The sequence below is a fragment of the Centropristis striata genome, chromosome 7, assembly GCF_030273125.1.
Source record: "Centropristis striata isolate RG_2023a ecotype Rhode Island chromosome 7, C.striata_1.0, whole genome shotgun sequence".
Lineage (NCBI taxonomy): Eukaryota > Metazoa > Chordata > Actinopteri > Perciformes > Serranidae > Centropristis > Centropristis striata.
In genome coordinates this window covers 27,353,789-27,372,011 of record NC_081523.1, presented here as the reverse complement: position 1 = coordinate 27,372,011, position 18,223 = coordinate 27,353,789, and the positions used below count along the sequence as shown (strand labels likewise).

At 39.7% G+C, this 18,223-nt stretch overlaps 2 protein-coding genes across 2 annotated transcripts in view; both read left to right on the top strand.

Moving 5' to 3' along the window:
* The window catches only part of cabin1 (calcineurin binding protein 1), a 47,194-nt gene extending 40,706 nt beyond the window's left edge, over nucleotides 1-6,488 (top strand). Inside the window, exons 38-40 of the mRNA XM_059336970.1 lie at nucleotides 2,632-2,790; nucleotides 3,518-3,720; nucleotides 4,852-6,488. Of these exons, the coding sequence (XP_059192953.1) occupies nucleotides 2,632-2,790; nucleotides 3,518-3,720; nucleotides 4,852-4,995 (506 nt within the window). The 3' untranslated portion in view covers nucleotides 4,996-6,488. The remainder of the gene's footprint in view (nucleotides 1-2,631; nucleotides 2,791-3,517; nucleotides 3,721-4,851) is intronic.
* A 6,789-nt stretch (nucleotides 6,489-13,277) lies between these two features.
* On the top strand, nucleotides 13,278-17,160 carry tbx16 (T-box transcription factor 16). Its single transcript, XM_059337769.1, has 9 exons — nucleotides 13,278-13,293; nucleotides 13,398-13,554; nucleotides 14,328-14,430; nucleotides 14,788-14,952; nucleotides 15,165-15,311; nucleotides 15,393-15,463; nucleotides 15,610-15,701; nucleotides 16,437-16,650; nucleotides 16,731-17,160. The coding sequence occupies exons 1-9, from the start codon at nucleotides 13,278-13,280 to the stop codon at nucleotides 17,158-17,160; spliced, it is 1,395 nt and encodes a 464-aa protein (XP_059193752.1).
* The last annotated feature ends 1,063 nt before the right edge of the window (nucleotides 17,161-18,223 follow it).

The following is an 18,223-nucleotide window of genomic DNA, read 5'->3' as shown; positions in this document are numbered from 1 at the left end:
CATCCCAATTTTTTGGGGAATCAGGGTTGTAATAACCATCATTAATAAATGGCAAATTAATCATTAATTAATCTTAAGGTAATCCTTATTTTACTGTTAAGAAACAATAAAATTATAATTAATTGTGTTTACTTATTATAACGTTAAGTTTATTGTTGCACAAAATACATTTTTTATATTTTATATATATATTACCAAGTGATTATTGCATTGAAATGTTTATAGATGGTATACAGAGATGCAACTGATGATTTTAACACCTTGTTAAATAGTTTATAAATACTTTGTAAAGCATCTATGAACATTATTTATGTATATATAAGATTTACAAATAATTTGGAGTAATCAACAAATACTTAATATAGTACACAAAACAGTATAATGTGTGCAATGATAAATTGTTAAAATAACATATATTACAAATAATTTGCAAACATTTTTATTATGATGTTGTAATTGTTTAACAGTTAAATAATTATTCTCTAAACATATTTTAAAAAGCTATCTACTTGGTTTCCTAGTTATTGGATCTAATTATTATTCAGAAGAGTTATTTAGTTTTAGTTTGAGGCCAGTGGAGCCATTAGAGGGCAGTAGACAGCATTAGGAGACACTGAAGTCGGTCCTTGTTGTTGAGACTCCTTTCATTTCTTCTCCGTCAGATAAGTGCTCAGTAAGTGGAGCTACTGGATTTGGCTCTCTGCCAGATGGCTCTCCTGTTTTTGGCCCATTTTCAGCAACTGCTCATGGGCTTTCTACTGCAGCCTCTGAAAGGCGAGCTTTATTTCTCCTCTTTGATATCTGTCAGCATCTCGTAGGTAACAATCTTGACACAGTTGTAGCTTTTGAGATGCGTGACCCTCAGGAGTGAGTGCAGTACAGGGAAGTCACTCTATCTATCTCAAATCTACTTCAAATCAAGCAACATGCAGTGTGACGCGGCCGCTGTAATAAAATAATCAGAAACTTCTTTAAAAGTAAAGCCCACAGTACACGTTTAATACATGCATACACACAAATGACTCAAGATTTGAACACATTATGAAAAGGCATTACAAGTCAATGCACATTCATGTTCATTGCTGTCTGCTGCAGAGTTAACAAAACTATGACAAAAAATGTACATCAACTTTTTTTTTCCCCATGACAATGACATCCTGACATCCATCTGTCTATCTCTCTCTCTGACCAAATAGACACACACAGCTGGAGCCGTGACATTAAGTCTGGCTCTGGCCTCCTCACGGTGGCTTCCCTGTCAGTCCTGACAATTGGGTTTAAAGTTTGATTACTGCAAATTTTCAATGTTGGTTTGTGTGGATGAAATTTCATAATGGACCATGTGACTGCGACTGAACAGAACATCATGAGCAAAGTCGGGACTCTTAAGTTTGAGGAAAAGGACATAATGACTGATTTGGCTCGACTAGATTGACTGACTGAAATCATGAATATAATCTGATGAGGAAAATGAGATTAACTAGGGGCAATTGTAACACACTCCAATCATCCAATCAGAAACAAGCTAGAGGAGGATTTCATACGGAAGTAAGACCAAGACTAAAGTAAAAACTTACTTACAAAATAAAAGACAAACATTTTGACAAAATTGACTTCATCAACTAAAACTTTGCCTGAGTTGTAATTTTGGACTTGTGTACCAAAATTCTGAAAGATAAAAATGACTAACGTGAATTTGACTAATAAGCATTTTTGTCTAAAGTCTAAAATAGTTGCCAAAATGGTCACTGGGCTCCTGCTAGTAGCAACCTAAATGTCTTGCTTTTTTATTTACATTTAGATAATTTCATTCTAGACGACATCAGTTACTCTTTTCATGATCATATTCTGAGCAAATTCTATTTTTAGACTTTTGTGATTGAAAAAGTGCAAAGTGCAAAGCTTTAATGAATGAGCTGTCAGGCAGAGCTCTGTGCAACACAGCAGCATTCATCTTGTTTTTGTCCTTAATTAAACCCACAACACTGCTTTACAGCAGACTTTACGCAGCTCTGTTTCATTTCTTCTTAACAACCACTATAATCCCACTTCCAAAAAAGTGAAACGCTGTACAATTTAAATAAAAATAGAATGAACTAAAAATGTCTGTAACCAGCAGCTGCATATAAACAATCCGTGTGAATCCATTACCGTTTCCTTGAGTTATGAAAGTTGGATGACCTTTTGAAGGTGTTGCAGATACACACACACACACATACACATTTTTAGGTTAGTGTATTTTATAATGGTTTCCTAGGCAACATTAGTTGAGAAGCCTGAAAGTCTATTAGATCATTTTTGTTTGTCTGTGAACATCCACATCAGATAGAAAGTGGTCTGTTCATTTCCTGATGATTTTATTGTATTTCTACATCAAAATACTGTAATATTTACTCTCTGTGTCCAAGAGACTTCAGTCCTTTATAAGTGTTCTGTCTTTTGCCACAGTGTACGTGATGAGTTGTGTACAGGTGTGGTCAATAAGTCTGCCGCCATTATCTTTTTGCTGTCAGGGGACCTGATTAGATCAATAATTATGTGTTTATGTCTTTGTGAAGAATTAAAAATGTAGTGAAGCCTGGAGGTGCCATGTGCTGATGTAGTTTGTTGGTGTATTGCTTGTGCCCACAGAGGAACGGGAGGAGCACTCAGAGGGACTTTCATATCGACAGCAGGAGTCGCACCTTTGTCAGCAGATGAAACTTGCCACTGTATCCCAGGGCCAAGAGTCAGCAGCAGGCTGGTTCCAGGAGGAAACCGCCACATGTAGCACCGCACAACCCTGTCCAGGTCAGAACCTTTGACTCAGTCCCCCTTTCGACCAACACATACCCAGTTCTTTTACTGGGCTGGTGCAGGTTCGCAGTGGTCTCAGAACCTATTTGCTTTTCCACAAGCTCCAGAGCCACGTCATTACGTCTGTATATGTCTCCACCCCCTCAGCAACACAACAACTATGGTGGACTACATCGTCTCTTTTTGTTTCTCTTGGCTTTGTGAGCCTATATTGGCATCCAAACACGACTGGTACAACACATTTGTTCTGCTCGTCTTGATCACTATGTACAGCGATTACATTCAGATGATAATGATAGACTTTGTTGTAAGCTAACGCTAGCCCTCTCCGATGGCCCGTATCAATCACATTGCAGTTAAACAAATCAAATAAACGGATGATACACATTTTAGTTGGTCTTGTTGGTCAGATAATCCCGCCCCCAGCCCCTGACGTAAGTGGTTTGTGGGTCAGGGTTAGGGTTAGAGTTGGTGTCGGTTTTGGAACCAGTTTTCCTGAGCTGAGAGCCGGTTCTTTGGTAGTCGAACTGGTTTAAATTTGGGCACCGGCTCCGAACCGGCCTTGGAAATGCCTGGTCAAAAAGGGGTATAAGAGGTGTGAGAGAAAGCAGGATGAATGGCTTGAATTGATGATTTTCCAGTAAAAACTGTACCTACTAGGACTTTCAGTGACTTAATGACTTATGTTCTAATAGGAAATGTCCTCTTCTTGTGTCCTCAGACCAGCAGCAGTATGCCAGCGATGACCAGTCAAAGCTTCCAGACCCAAACCGAATCCGCTCCCGCGTCCCACCCAACATGCCAAAGCTTTTCATCCCTTCCACCGTCACCAAGTTTCCACCAGAGATCACAGTGACACCTCCCACACCCACACTGCTCTCTCCCAAAGGCAGCATCTCAGAGGAAACCAAACAAAGACTTAAGGTATGCAATTTAACCCTTTTAGATACACTCACGGGCCAAGTACACCTGTCTAGCACCAGGTTGTATTGCCTTCGGAACTGTCTTATTCTTCAAAAACTAGATTCAACATTCAAATGTGCTGGAAATGACATCACAGGTGCACTTCCATGATTCAAATCTCCCATTCCACCACATCTCAAAGGTCCTCTTATGGATTGAGATCTGGTGACAATATTGTCACTGTGTCAGATTCAAGAAACGATTTGAGATGATTTGAGTTTTGTGACATGGCTTGTTATTCAGCTGGAGGTTTCCATCAGAAGATTGGTTCACTGTGGTCATAACAAGAATACTGACACAATACATAAAGACTTATAAACTGCAGTGAATAATGAGGCCACATTAAGCAAAATGTAATGGGGCAAAATATCACCTTTCTTTCTCTTTCTGATGCTTCGTTTGAACTTCAGCAAATCAACCCATGTCTACACGCCTAAATGCTTTAAGCTGCTTCAATGTGATTGGCTGATTAAATATATCTGTGCGGCTGAACTGTCAACTAAACTTTATAAATCGGTTGACAGTTATTACCTGCAATTTATGAAAACTTTTTATTACACAATATACAATGCAGAAAAAGTTGCTTGGTGTGATTTAGAAATGGTGTTAGCTATTCTTTCTTTTTTTATTCTTTTTTTTTTTTTTTTATAGTCAGCATTTGACTGAACAGTAATGATGTTTATTTAGCCATTTATTATATTCCTATTCTTTATTTTCTCAGTTAGCATTTATAGGAATGGCTGACAGTGTAATACATTAATAATGTAATAAATAATGTTTATTAAATAATGTTTAACATTGTTATACATTATACAAAGTTTATGTTTGAGAAAGTTGCTCTCTCGGTACACAATCGCCACACAATCCACATTAAAAAGGTCTATTTTCATTCTATCAGCCACCATATCTATGAATTTCCCCCATCTGAAATCAGTATTGGCATCAGTCTTAAAAATCCCACATCAGTCAGGCTCTATGTGACAGGTGTACCTAATAAAGCAGTCAGTGGTGAATATAACTGTACATGCAGCTGTTTAAACTGTAGTCTAGTCCAACACTCAACAGTGCCCCCTGCTGTCTGCTCCCCCACAGAACGTCATCCTGTCATCTCAGTCTGCAGCCACAGTCAAAAAGGACACTCTGAGCCAGCCGGCGCTGGAGGTGCAGGAGACATCGAGCCAGGAGTCGTCTCTGGAGAGTGAGTCAGACGAGGAGGACGATTACATGGACATCTGAGCCTCCTAAGGCTTTCTGCGCACGCTGAAACTGAACCAGGCCTTTTTGTCACAACTTGGCATCACTCTGCCAAACCCCGTGCCCCCCTGTCTTAAATAAGGAACGGTACACGTCACTGCAGTTGTCTCTGTTCATGTTATTGCTCCCTCACGTGCATTACAAAAAAAAAGCACTCCCAAACTGAAGAAATGCAGTATTCTCATCGCCTGTCATGTCACCACGTGATGGTGTACGTGCCAGATGACGATGGCTTTAGTCTCACAGCATGTCTGTAATGTGCCATTTATGCATATCATACATCAGCTTTTCCAGCTCTCCTGCACCCCAACGTACACTGGATCTGGCATGAAAGACTTTCAGCCTTTAAAGCCAACCAGTCCCGTTTTTATGCATTTATTTTTTATTTTATTTTTTTGGAATATTATGTGCTAACCATTTCTCCAAGCAGCAGCTAAACCCTGGTCTGAGAACTCGCCAATCTGAGGTGCCTCAGTCTGGACTGACGCTCAGCAGCATGTACCTGCTGTCCTCCACTTTGATCACTTAATTTGGCATGAGATTTTCATCTGCAAGACATCGCATTGGTGCATAATATATTTCAATGAACACAAAGGTGAATTAAAGACAATCAGCTGCATTCGAGGCTTGTCCATGGGGCCTCACAACCTGTAGCAGATTGGAAATGTTTACACTTAATGTTATGGGTGTTTTTCAGTTGGCACTTGTGCTATTTTTGTATTCTTGTAATATTTTGTCCTCTATATTTTCTCTTTTGTGTGCATTTGTAGCTAAGAGGAACAGTTCTTACCAGGAAGACATCCTGTCACCAGCACTGATCTGAATTATATGGAAAGGGGATTTTCAGTTATTATGAATTAGCTTTTGTACATATCACAATCCAAATATCTTTCCATTGTGTTTGGCTTTAAACGGTCGAGGACTAAGCTGGAGAAGCGTGTGCATGTGTGAGAGTGTAAACATTAAGCGAGGGTCACTCAGGAAGCGACTCGCGGTGAACAGATCGTTCCTGACTTCAGTGGAATTGAAATGCATGCCGAGGGACACTTTCTAATGCAGATGCCTTTCCATTGAAACCATTTTGGTAAATTTGTCACAATTCTAGCTGAACTCAGAGGAAGACAACAGAATGTTTTTTACAGATTGTTTTCTATTAAAAAAAAAGAGAGATATTTACTGATTATGTTTTCTTGAAAGCTGTCTAAAAATACTTTTTAAAAAGAGGACACAAATGAATAATTGTAAACTATGACCCTTGATAAAAAATGTTTTTTATTTTATTTGTTTTTGTTTTTTTGGTGTAATATAGTTTTCTATTGTTCTTCTGGGAATGTACCACGGCTAAAGGTGTGAGTGGGTTGAAGGCTTCAGCTCGGCCTGACCCCTCCTCGGCTGAGGCTGCTGGAGGGGAACTGTTCTGTGTCTGGACTGAATGCATTATAGATGTCAAACCAAAAATATATTTGAGAAACACATATTGGTTTTGTGTGCTACTTGAAATACCACCTAGAACTGATTAGTACCATGTTGCAGTAAGGGACATAAGGGACCAGATCATAACACTCAATCAATCAATCAATCAATCAATCAAAATGACTTTATTTATCCCCGAGGGGAAATTCAGTTAGTCTGGTAGAATCTCTTAAAGAATGAGACAGCCTGATGGCTGTAGGAGCGAAGGATCTTTTGAATCTCTCCATCCTGCAATGGAGAGAGAGGAGCCGTCCACTGCTGTTTTTTTGGTCCATAAAGGTTTTGTGTAGCGGATGATCTGGGTATTTCAGGATGACCTCCAACATCTTGACAGTGCACTCAACAACAACAAAAATAATCTGTAGATATAATAGAAACGTTGTCTACACAGATGCCTGCCAAAATATGATTTCTTCTAATGTTTACTTATTTTCATTCTTCTATCACTTCCTTGAGTGAGTACAGTTACAGTGTTGCAGTTTTTTCCCACCCTGTGAGCATTCATAATACTTTGTTTCATGTTTGGAGAATAAGGAATTTGTTTATGAATACTGTTCTTGCAGAACTGCAAAAATCCTAATTCCAACTGGCTGTTTGTCGAGGGGACCAGGGTGATGCTAACTTCCAGGTTGGCCTACAAAAATGTACTCCCCGCAATACTCTATTGGATTTAGTCTTTATAATGCCAAGCAGACAAATGTGGCCAGTGGCTAATCAAACAGTGGACAGAATCCATAAGCAGACACTAAGTATTTTTGTAGTGAATTATGAACACATTATAAACCTAATGGGGTCACCCAATGATTAACTACACATATGGTTGAAAAAAGGTATGACTTTGACTTTGAAGTTCTAATATGCCATTTTAACAACGAAGCAATAACTTAAATTTACAAAAATCAAACATGCTTTTTTGAATGCTGTATGTTTTTGTTAAAACTATTTTGTTCAACAAAAAAAACCCAGCAGTGCTAACTAATTGCACTTTCATGTAGCATGGCTTGGGGCGGGAAGGGATCCAAAAAAAAAAAAAAAGCTCAAGTCCAAATGAAGTCATGAGTCATTGGTGCTAATGTCCAAGTCAGGTTGCAAGTCTTTCTTTATTTTGAGTCAAGTTGAGCCCACACCTGCTTTAGTGTGAAAATGCTCTGGTATTAATAAAGTATAGCTGCACTCTACATTACATATTTAATTTTTAACCAGGTAAAAGTGTTTTAAAGAGATTTGGCTAAGAGGGCAGGATAAAAACAGACTGGGACAGATCATGCACTATAAAAAAGTACAACGTTTCCAGTTAATATATATGAACATTAGCATTTTTTTTAATTAAGCAATTTAGTATTTAAAATAGCACATTAAGTGCAAATGCCATTTAAAAAAGCAAAGGAAATTACCTTTATTACAAATATCAACCATAAAATTAAAGTTGAAGCCATGTTGCTGAATGTCAAATTAAGGCAACTTTGTGTTATCTTACAATAAAACTTAAATTTAATGTAAAAAAAAAAAAAAAAAATTCAAAAAAATCAGAAAATAGTCCAGAAGCAAAAGTTTGCATACACTGTCATAACAAAAAAAAATACAGTTATTCTACAGATGTGTATTTTTTTAATCAGATATTTACTGTATATCATCCATATTTTTAAAGAAAGTATCAATAAAATCACTTCTGGATGTTGACCATTATTTGATGGCAAGTGTTTGACAACTTTTGCTGCCAGTGTAGTTTTAACATTCATTTTGATTGTTGTTTTATCTTAATTTCTAAGAAATCATCAGGTGAATGTTGGACGAGCTGAGACATGCGTGTGCTGCCAGGATCAGTCTATGAAGAGGAAGGTGATGGTTACTCACTAAAACACACAGCAGTCATTTTTGTCACCAGTCCAGGCCACACATGGACACAGCGGTTTAACAGACAGCTCATTTCTTCACAGTCAAGTGTATTTAGTTTTAGTATGTGTGTCCTTTGAGACTAAAAATACTATTCAAATTCCATCAGTAACACACTCGATATGTGATCCTGATTTCTTATTTGCTGATAATAAAACATACAATTATTATTTTTCTCCTTGTGATTAAGAGACTAATGTCTCTTTCCAAAAAATTTGAAATTTTTCAAATGTAGTTTTTTTTTTTGCTTTGAGCATCAAAAGCTGAGTGCCATATAGTTCCATTATATTCAAGAGAATTTAAAATATGCTATTAAAAACTTGCACCAAAACAATCTAAATTGGTAAATGGCACTACAGGTAAGAGGAGAAATATATTGTTTGTTTATTTGGGGCAAATATAATAAAATCATAAAACTACCTGACAAATGTTTTAATTCAGAACACTTTAAGTCATGGAAATTCTATTTATACAGTTTAAAATCACAAATATCTTAGATCCTTGAGGAAAAATTCCCCAAATAAAAGATTTAACAGGGAAAAAACATAAATAAACGAACTGTGTTTTTGAGAACTACCTGGCACTGAAATAAGTTTGAAATCTAAAATAAATATCATGACAAAGCATCTTGTTCCAGTGGAGCTGTGGGCTCTCTGCAGCCGGCTGCTGGTCGGACCACCCCGCTGACCACATTGACTTTGTGGTCAAAGGGCTTGTACACTGTGGTGTGAAGTCTCCGACACGAGGGAAGTCATTAGTCTTCATTAGCAACTTCCAGGAGTTTCTTATGAAGTGCTGTGAAGTTGTCATTTGCCCCCTTTGCCAGGCAAGCTAGATCTGAGGTTTGTTTTCTTATGTGGTGGACCAAATGTGAGCTCAGCCGGCCCCTGGTCAGCAGCGCATGTGAGATCACACTCACGGTGGAGTTAAATCAGGAGAGGATAGTGCAGCAGATTGTTTTCACAGTTAAGCAGCTCTGCACACTATAAAGGCTTGTTTTCTTAAAAATTCAGCACATGCTTGGTTATTTGTGAAGTGGTCTTTAGATTAAACGTCTCTGCTGTGTCATCCCCTATCACAGCACAGCATCTCAAATCAGATAATCGACCCGTTGTCAGGTAGAGGCATTTCCCCTGCCATGTGAGGGCTGCTGACATCATGTTGTCTCCAGCCACGGTGCTGCTATCTCTACAAACCCCTCAAAGTGGCCAATTAAGCATCAAAAGGGGCATGCTGCATGGCTAATGTGAGCGAAAGGTGTGAGATTTCTCGTCAGTCCACTCTGGGGTGCTCTTTATTGGGCTGCTAGAGAGCCGTCTGATCCTCTGGGCCCTGGCTGTATATTGGCAGCTGTTAACTGTCGAGCACAAGGGGGATCTGTGCAGTTAAAGCAAATGGCCAGAGACTGACACCTGGGAAGTGGAACATCTCCGCTAAAGGTGATCGAGGAGTAGACGCAGGAAGGGAAGCCGCATGAGATGAACAGGAGGAATCAGTCCTGTCATCCCTCAGTCTATATTAAGTAGCTACATCCATACAGGATATTTAGGGCCTTTAACAGCATGTTTTTGGGAAGCAGTCCTTATCAGTCTTCTGCAGATGACCTCCTAGATGTGTCATCCAGTCAAAATCGCCCCCAGGCTGGCTGTTACATAAGCCAGAGCTCCCTGCTTTTGTCCTCAGGCCATGCAGTAAGCTTTTCCCAGTCACACCTGTCACCTCCAGACCCAGTGCGTAATGGGATTGACACTGCCGCTGCTGAAATGTACACCTCAGCTCAGACGGCGACACACTCCGCTGCTAGTGACCCGCAGACAATTTATCATTGAAAACTCTTTATTTTCTCGCAGTCTTCCTCTTGAACTCCCTCTCTGTTGTCCCCATGCAGGGCTTAAGTGAGGAGAGCCACACTGAACCTGTGATTAATAACCCCTCGACAACAGTTGGTTTCACATCAGGAGGATAAAAACACATTGCACTTCCTCAAGGCCAATGTTGTGCCACCAAGCTCCACAGAGATGGGGGTTGGTGCAGAGACTTCTGCATCTTTAAGTGCATCATTACAAGATGAATGTTATTATCCTTTTTATTCTGTATTGACCCCAAACAGGAGCCTTAAAGAGGCAAGTCAATATTTTCACAGGGAAGACTCTCTTAAGTGCTGCGGGACTGTTTCTGTGCTTCACACATCGCTTTTAAAATCCTGCACCATATATTGCACATGGTTTTAACTGTTATCCATACAGTTAAACAGTGTTTTGTGTCAGAGAGCTCACAGAAGGCATTGTATGCAGCATGCAGACATGAGAATACAATGAGAAATGGAAGTGGAAGTGGTGTGTCTTTGCTAGAAAAGAGGCTTGAATGAGATGTGAAAGTCCCCTCAATTCAAATGTTCATGTTGGTGGAAACAAGAGGGGGACTGTGGTCTAATTTTGTTCCTCTATGCTAATGCCCTGCAGTGTTTAGCATTTGTTTTGCCTGCGGTAACATGGCAAGGAGACAAGCCTTTATTAATGACACCCGTGGATTTTGTCCTGGATGTGGATGGTGGGAGGACGGGCCGGCGGTTGTTGTGGCAGGTCTTTATTCTCAGACCCCTCCTGTCCCATTCAAGGCTGACTTGGGCTCGTGGTGCTAACTGGCTGTTAATTGCCTGCCCATACACAAGGCTTTCTCCACATGCAGAAACTTGCTCCTTCAAGGGAAACTAGCCTAATGAGATTATCTATCAGAGCATGGGCCTGTCTAGACACCCCAATACACAACCCCCACCTGCTCTACCCCCAACCCCACCTAGCCCTGCCTGCAGAGGCTTCAGAGGATGCCCCCAGGTAAAAGTTACCTGCAGAAAGAGTGCATGTTATCATTACACCATTATGGGTTTACACCCGCTGCGTAATTTCTGTGATGGAGAATGCAGAGAGTGGAAAGGTGATCATAAATTACATATCTTATTTGACAATATTTTAAGAGGTATTTGCAATGATGAGGCTTACAATAATGGTTATACTCTGTCAAAAATCCAATTTTTATAAAAATGTTCCTACAGATTCTGTAAAACACTTGATTTGAACGTGGTGCTTTCAAGGATTGAAAAGTGCTTGAAATTAAGGTTATATAGTTGCCCTAATTAAGCCTACTTAAAAACAGGTGACACATTTTAAAAGTCATTTGATTGCATTATTTGTCACCTTTCTGTTGAATGCTGTCACAAAGCATATTTTTGGTTGTTAAAAGCACAATAACATACACAGTCACCCATAAAGTTGTAATAATTTTGTTTTCAGACACAATCCTCTGTTAATTGTGGTTTCATTGTTCACTGTGTATTTGGAAGAGATTGATTAATAAAGTTTTGACAAGATATACATTTTATCTGTCAAGAATAAATCATATTGTCACAATCATTTCATGGAAAGAGGTCAAAAAATTCTTTTTATTCCAACGATATGGGCGACCATGAATTATTTTATGTGATGAAAAATTAAAATTGCCAGTTTACTGTATTTTCTTTATATAAATGTATAATTTACCACAGCTGTAAGGAGCTGGAAAAACTTGAAAATGCACATTAAAAATAGGGTTGGGCAATATTAGCAAAATCTTCTATCATGATATAAGTCAATACTTACTGATAACAATATATTTCATGATATAGCATGTTGTCTGGTTATTCAATAAACAAATACTCTACATGAAATAAGGGTAAAGCTTCACATGGTAAAGCCTGTTTTTGTATTCTCACACATAACAGTTTCAAGGGAAATTATAGAGGAAATATAAATAAACAATTCCAAATATGCAATATGAAAAGTAAAGTGTTATGTAAAAACAAAACCACAATCTTTACATGATCTTCCCTCAAATATTTCACATTTGAGTTAGAATGTGAAGAGAATAGAATATATTTATTTGTCAATGCAATGCATAACAAAATTAATTAAATATGTACAATGTAAAAAAAAGGGGATAAAAAAAACATGGAGAATTAAAAACAAAACAAACAATGAATAGTGCATACATCCACGTCCACATACATACGCCATTTCATAAATTACTTCATGTGATCATTTAATGCTGTAATTGCCTATGCATAAAAGCAGTTTTTTTGTTTATTTAGTGCTTGTTATGATCAATTGAGATGTTGCAATTATGTATCATGATATCTCCATATATGGTTCATCATGACATTAAGACAATAAATTATCATATTTAATTATTGCCTATCCTACATGAAAATGCTTGAATTTGCCATAACACCCAGTATTATTTCATTAAAACAGTCCCCTGCTCTGTATTTCTATCACTTTAGTTAAATGTAATATATTGGCTATTTACCACATTGCACAAACACCCTAAATGGCATTTCGCCGTGTGCTTGTGTGTGTGTGTGAATGATATATACACAGATTCTGGTGCCGCTGCGAGCCCTGATCTGCAGCAGGGAAGTGCGTCCATATTTGTTTTAAAGTCTCTTAGCAGTTAATAAAGATGCATTTCCTCCGTCCCCCTTCCTGTGGGGACGGTATCAAGGCTCTGTTAAGTCTCTTTGATTTCCAGCAGCCTCCAATCACAGCGGGGCTCTGACTCATCATTGTGCCACTTCAAAGCCTGGGAATGGCTCTCTTGACCCTGCCCACTCCGGGGCTCCCCTTAAAAGTCATGGTCACCCCCTTCCAGCAGGACTCATGATCTGTGAAATATCTGCTGTAACAAGACTGACTAACTTCTTACTCCCTGAGCTGCTGGATTTCTGTGTTTTTTCTCACATGAGGCAGGAGATCAAGGAGGCAGAGCAGAGCTGAAGCAACACTTGGATATCACAGACTCTTGGATTGCTTTTTGGCCCTCAGTGCATGAACTTTTTCAATCTTTTCCTCTTCTTCTCCTGAACAATGCAGTCCATCAGAGGTGAGTGTTGCCTGAATTTACACTGGGATTTTCAATCAGTTTTATCTTTGTATGAGCAGCCCTGTCTGAAGCATTTGGATCTGATGATTCTCATTTACTTTCAGACTTGAAGCCCAACTTCAGCGGCCCTCCTCCCTCCTCCATGGCTGCTGGACCTGATGCTTATCTCCAGGGCAACATCAGGCTGACTCTGGAGGACCCTGAACTCTGGAAGACCTTTCATGAAATAGGAACAGAGATGATTATCACGAAACCGGGCAGGTAAGAAACGATCAGTGCAAAAAGATTGGAAACTTTGCTGTTTTTCCTGATGTGTAAGGTTTTTACAAACTGTCAAGAGTTTGGAAAATTCTTAATTTTGAAGGCGCAGTATTTGATTCTGCAGAAACACCAGACCAAAGCGTCTGTATTTGACAACCTGGTAATGAGACTCAACAATCAACTATCTTTTTTCAGAATTGCATACTGAATCTTTTATCGTTATGCTCTCAAGGTTAGGAATATACTAGAATTAGACTGCTTTTCAACATGATATCATGTGTCTTCTACACAATTGTCCATATAAATCATTTTTTATTTCAATATTTGAAACAAGACTATCCTGTCATTATATTAAATACATTTGAAAAAACATAAAAATTACAACAAAAAAAACAGTTAGAGTCCAATGCAGGTGAGACAATAGATTCATTTTTTTTTTTTAAATAGTAAAGTTATTTAAAAGCTATAGGAAAAAGAAGAAGAAAGAAAAAAGGTTTCCAGTTGACTCCTTTTTCTGGAAATTAGCAAGCATTAATTAAATATTATCAAATCATACAGCTGGTAAATTAAACAAAATAACAATATGCAGTAATTGCTGTGGGTATAACATAATTCTGCAAACTACATTTTTCTCAATTGCAATCATGTTTACAATGTAGATGATTAAGGCTTATTTAAAAATATTTGATCATAGGTTCCTTGAAAGTGCTTGAAAGTGTTTGACTTTGTCTTAAAAAGCCGTACAAACCCTGTATGTGTTCTGTGTTTTCCAGGAGGATGTTTCCACACTGTAAGATTAATCTGTCCGGCCTGATTCCATGTGCCAAGTACATTTTACTGGTTGATATGGTCCCTGAGGACGGCTTCAGGTATAAGGTGAGACAGACTTTATTTTCCGTCACTTATGAACGAGTCTCATGTTGGTATCAGCCACGTTTAGTAGCCTTGACTCAGCACAGCCATGGCTTTGGCTGCAGATATCCCTCAGAGGTGACCAGACAAGACATCCCCTGTTTATCACCCCCCCCCCCCCCCCTCCTGACACGCTACATCAAAGGGTGCTATCTCTTCCTGTTTTTCTATCCCCTGCTGGGAGCCCACTGTACTACCCCCTATCTCTGTGGGTGGTAGTGGCCAAGCAGTCCCTCTGAAGGGAACCAGATGAAGCTCCTTCTGTAAATCACCTTTCTCTCCCTGAGTGTCAGACTGACTGACTGTGTCTCCTTCCTACAGTGGAATAAAGAGAAATGGGAGGTGGCAGGGAAAGCGGAGCCACAGCCTCCCTGCAGGACCTACCTCCACCCCGACTCTCCGGCCCCGGGGAGCCACTGGATGAAGCAGTCCGTCTCTTTCCTCAAGCTCAAGCTCACCAACAATACACTGGACCAGCACGGCCATGTAAGTAGCAGCTCGAAACGGGTGCTTTGTATTTCCAAATGATATCAATACTGCTTTTTTATGGATGATTGAAGTCCTTGGTGGACTGGTGATGCTGACAGCCTGGATGCATTGGCGCCACCAAAGTAGCTACTTCTAAAATAAAGCTTAAATTGCTTTAAAACTTTTTTTTAAAATCTGCTCTGAATTAATCACCCTTTTCCTCTCTGCAGATTATTTTGCACTCCATGCATCGCTACCACCCACGCTTTCACATCGTCCAGGCAGACGACCTGTTCAGTGTCCGCTGGAGTGTTTTCCAGACCTTCACCTTCCCTGAGACTTCCTTCACCGCTGTCACAGCGTACCAGAACACCAAGGTCAGTTTCTGTCACTGTACGCAAACTGCAAGATGTCACATATTATTGAGAGTTTAACTGATCTGATTTCCTCACCTACAGATTACAAAGCTGAAGATCGATCACAACCCATTTGCCAAAGGTTTCCGGGATGAGGGCACCAATAAAAAAAGGTGGGTGTCACTCAGGTACTCATGATACCAGCTGGAGGCCCGACACATGTTCCAGTTTAGCTGCTGTATTTTTATACAGATTTCTTTTGCAGTAGATTGTATTGAAAATAATAGTTTGTTTTAATGAACCTGATGTTCCTTCTCAGGCGTTCAAACAAGAACCCAGCCTGCCTGGAGAAACGAGCCAAGATGTCCGAGATTATGAACCGAGACTTAGAGGACAGTCCACCAGGATCAGGTCAGTTCAGTCTTGAATGTTGGGGAAATGGGAAATGACAAAGTTTAACCGTTTTTTTATCCTCATGTGAAACAAGCTCAAAAGAAGCAACTTGGCCAAAAAATTAATGAATTAAAAAACCTTGATAAAAGTTGTGTAATTCCTAAAGAGGCTTAACAAAACTGGCCAACAAAAATTAAGGAATAAATACATTTAGAGTAAAGCAGTTGCATATGATGAACAGGACAAGTGATTATATCAGTGAAGGCCAAACAAAGACATCTTTTTGGCTTTTAAGGCAATCAATAAATATATTTCACTTAGCCTTTGACTGATCATCTCAATGAATTTATGCAAAAAAACTGTGGTAAATGTTGCTGCATTTCTTTCATGTTTATCCGTGCTTGCATGTTAAAAAAGGTCTGCATGATCTGCACACACAGTATCCTAGTAGCTGACACTGAATCATCCCCCAATAGAGGTCAAATACAGTCTCATTAGTATTAATCCACTCTCTGCTCCCACTCTCTTTTTTTGGTTTGAATCATGCAATGTTGAATTGAAAGTGTCTCTAACTGAGTCACCTGTGTGTGGTGTGTGCGGGGGTTGAGAATGGATCCTGAAGAAGGGCAACAATCTAGAGAGGTATAGTTGAGACTGACAGGAGACATATAGGTGGCGAGCCCTGGTTTTAGGACCTCCTGTTGACTTTCTTGTCCTGTACTCTTGCTGATCTGATGATTTGCATCTTCTCAGATTTCTGCCGCTCATCGTATGACGGTTATGACGGAGAGGAAGGAGACCTGCCCAAAAGAAAAGACGACGAAGGCGTCAAAGAGGAGCGTTACTCCCCGTGGGCTGCTGAGAGGGAGCACAGTGTGAGGACTGAGTCTCCCGCTGGGACGGACCCCAGGGACATGTACAACACAGAGCAGCTTGTCCCTGCTCCAGCCTCCTACCAGCCCTACAGGTAAATATAGCTTATGAAGTGAAATGAGAGCATAATGTTATCATGATCACAAGAACACTGACTTTATTTTTACTCTTCAGGTTCCACGAGTATGGAAAGTCTCCGTCTCCGTCCTCCAGCGTGGGCAGCAGTAACAGCAGCTCAGGACGCAGCAGCTTTGAGTCCAGAGTCCCTGATGTTGCCACCGTTCCCGATCAGGACTCTTCAAAGCCCCGTACACACGAGGTTGGCCCTTGTGGGCCCCAGCACCTCCCCGGCCCCCAGGACTACCCGGGGGTCCTGAACATGACCATGGCCCAGGCCGGGAAGCCGGGGGTCATTGGCCACCACATCTACAGCCCCTACAGCGCCGAGCAGCCCCTGGGCCAGTGGAGCAGCCCCGGCGCCGCCCAGTACCCCCCTCACCACCTGACAGCCGACTACACCACGCAGGCTGTGCACCATGGCTATCACCATGGCAACGTGGCTGAGTGGAGCCAGTACCCGCTGTTCTCGTACTCCTGCTGGTGAAGGGATCTTCTATGGAAACTGACTGAGTGACTTTATTTGATGCTGCTGCGGCGCCATCTTGCCAGAATGCTGCTCCAGCGCTCACAGCTATGAGAATGCATGCACAGAGCCCGCCACGACCACACAGACACTGAGAGATGAGAAGAAGGACAAGCAGACACCTGTCGCTTCCTTCTGCTCAGGCCAGCGGGACTCAGACTCTGACTAAAACCAAAGTGTGCTACGCCATGCTGTTTGATTGTTTTATTGTTGAATTGTCTATTTATTTAGTATTTCATCTCATCTCCAAGGTTAAATATTATTTTTGTAAAAAAAAAAAAAAAAGAGAAAGAGAATAAAACATAAGTGTGCAATTTTGTCTGTCTTCAAATTGTGATGTGATCTGGAATTAAAAAGCTTAAAGTAACACAATTTCATGTCTTGTTTGTGCAAATATATACTATATATATGAAGTATTTTCTATCAATTCCTTGAAGGGTTCCCATGGGTGTTAAAATCCTTGAAAAAAACACAATCAAATTTTAGTGTTTTCAAGGACCGAAAAGTTTTTTGATCTTGAATAAATAATAAATAAATTCAGGTTAGAATATCTTACGAAATAGTTACAGACCGACTTAGTGCTCGGCTGATATTTGTCTATCATGCACATATCTATAACTATCAGTATCTGTGTTGTATATGTTGTTCATCCTGAAAACTTTTTTACTGAAACATATGATGCCGGAAACGTTACTTGGGGTGATTTAGAAATAGTGTCATCATCATATAGTTTCTCTTGCACTCTGATGGAGAGAAAATCTTCTCATATCAGTCAGGACCTAAAACTACAGAGTTATACTGTATTTACTGTAAATTAGACATATACAGAAATGCCATTATCTGTACCTGTATTCCAGTTTATACATGATATCATGTTAAACTGGGTATATATTGTTGCATTTTCTAACCTAAAATTCATTGGCAATTTTTTATTTTTTTCCTTCTAAGTATCAGATTTATTAAATACACGGTTGCCCATCAAGTTGGAATAATTCTGTTTCAGACAAAATCCTCTGTTAATTGT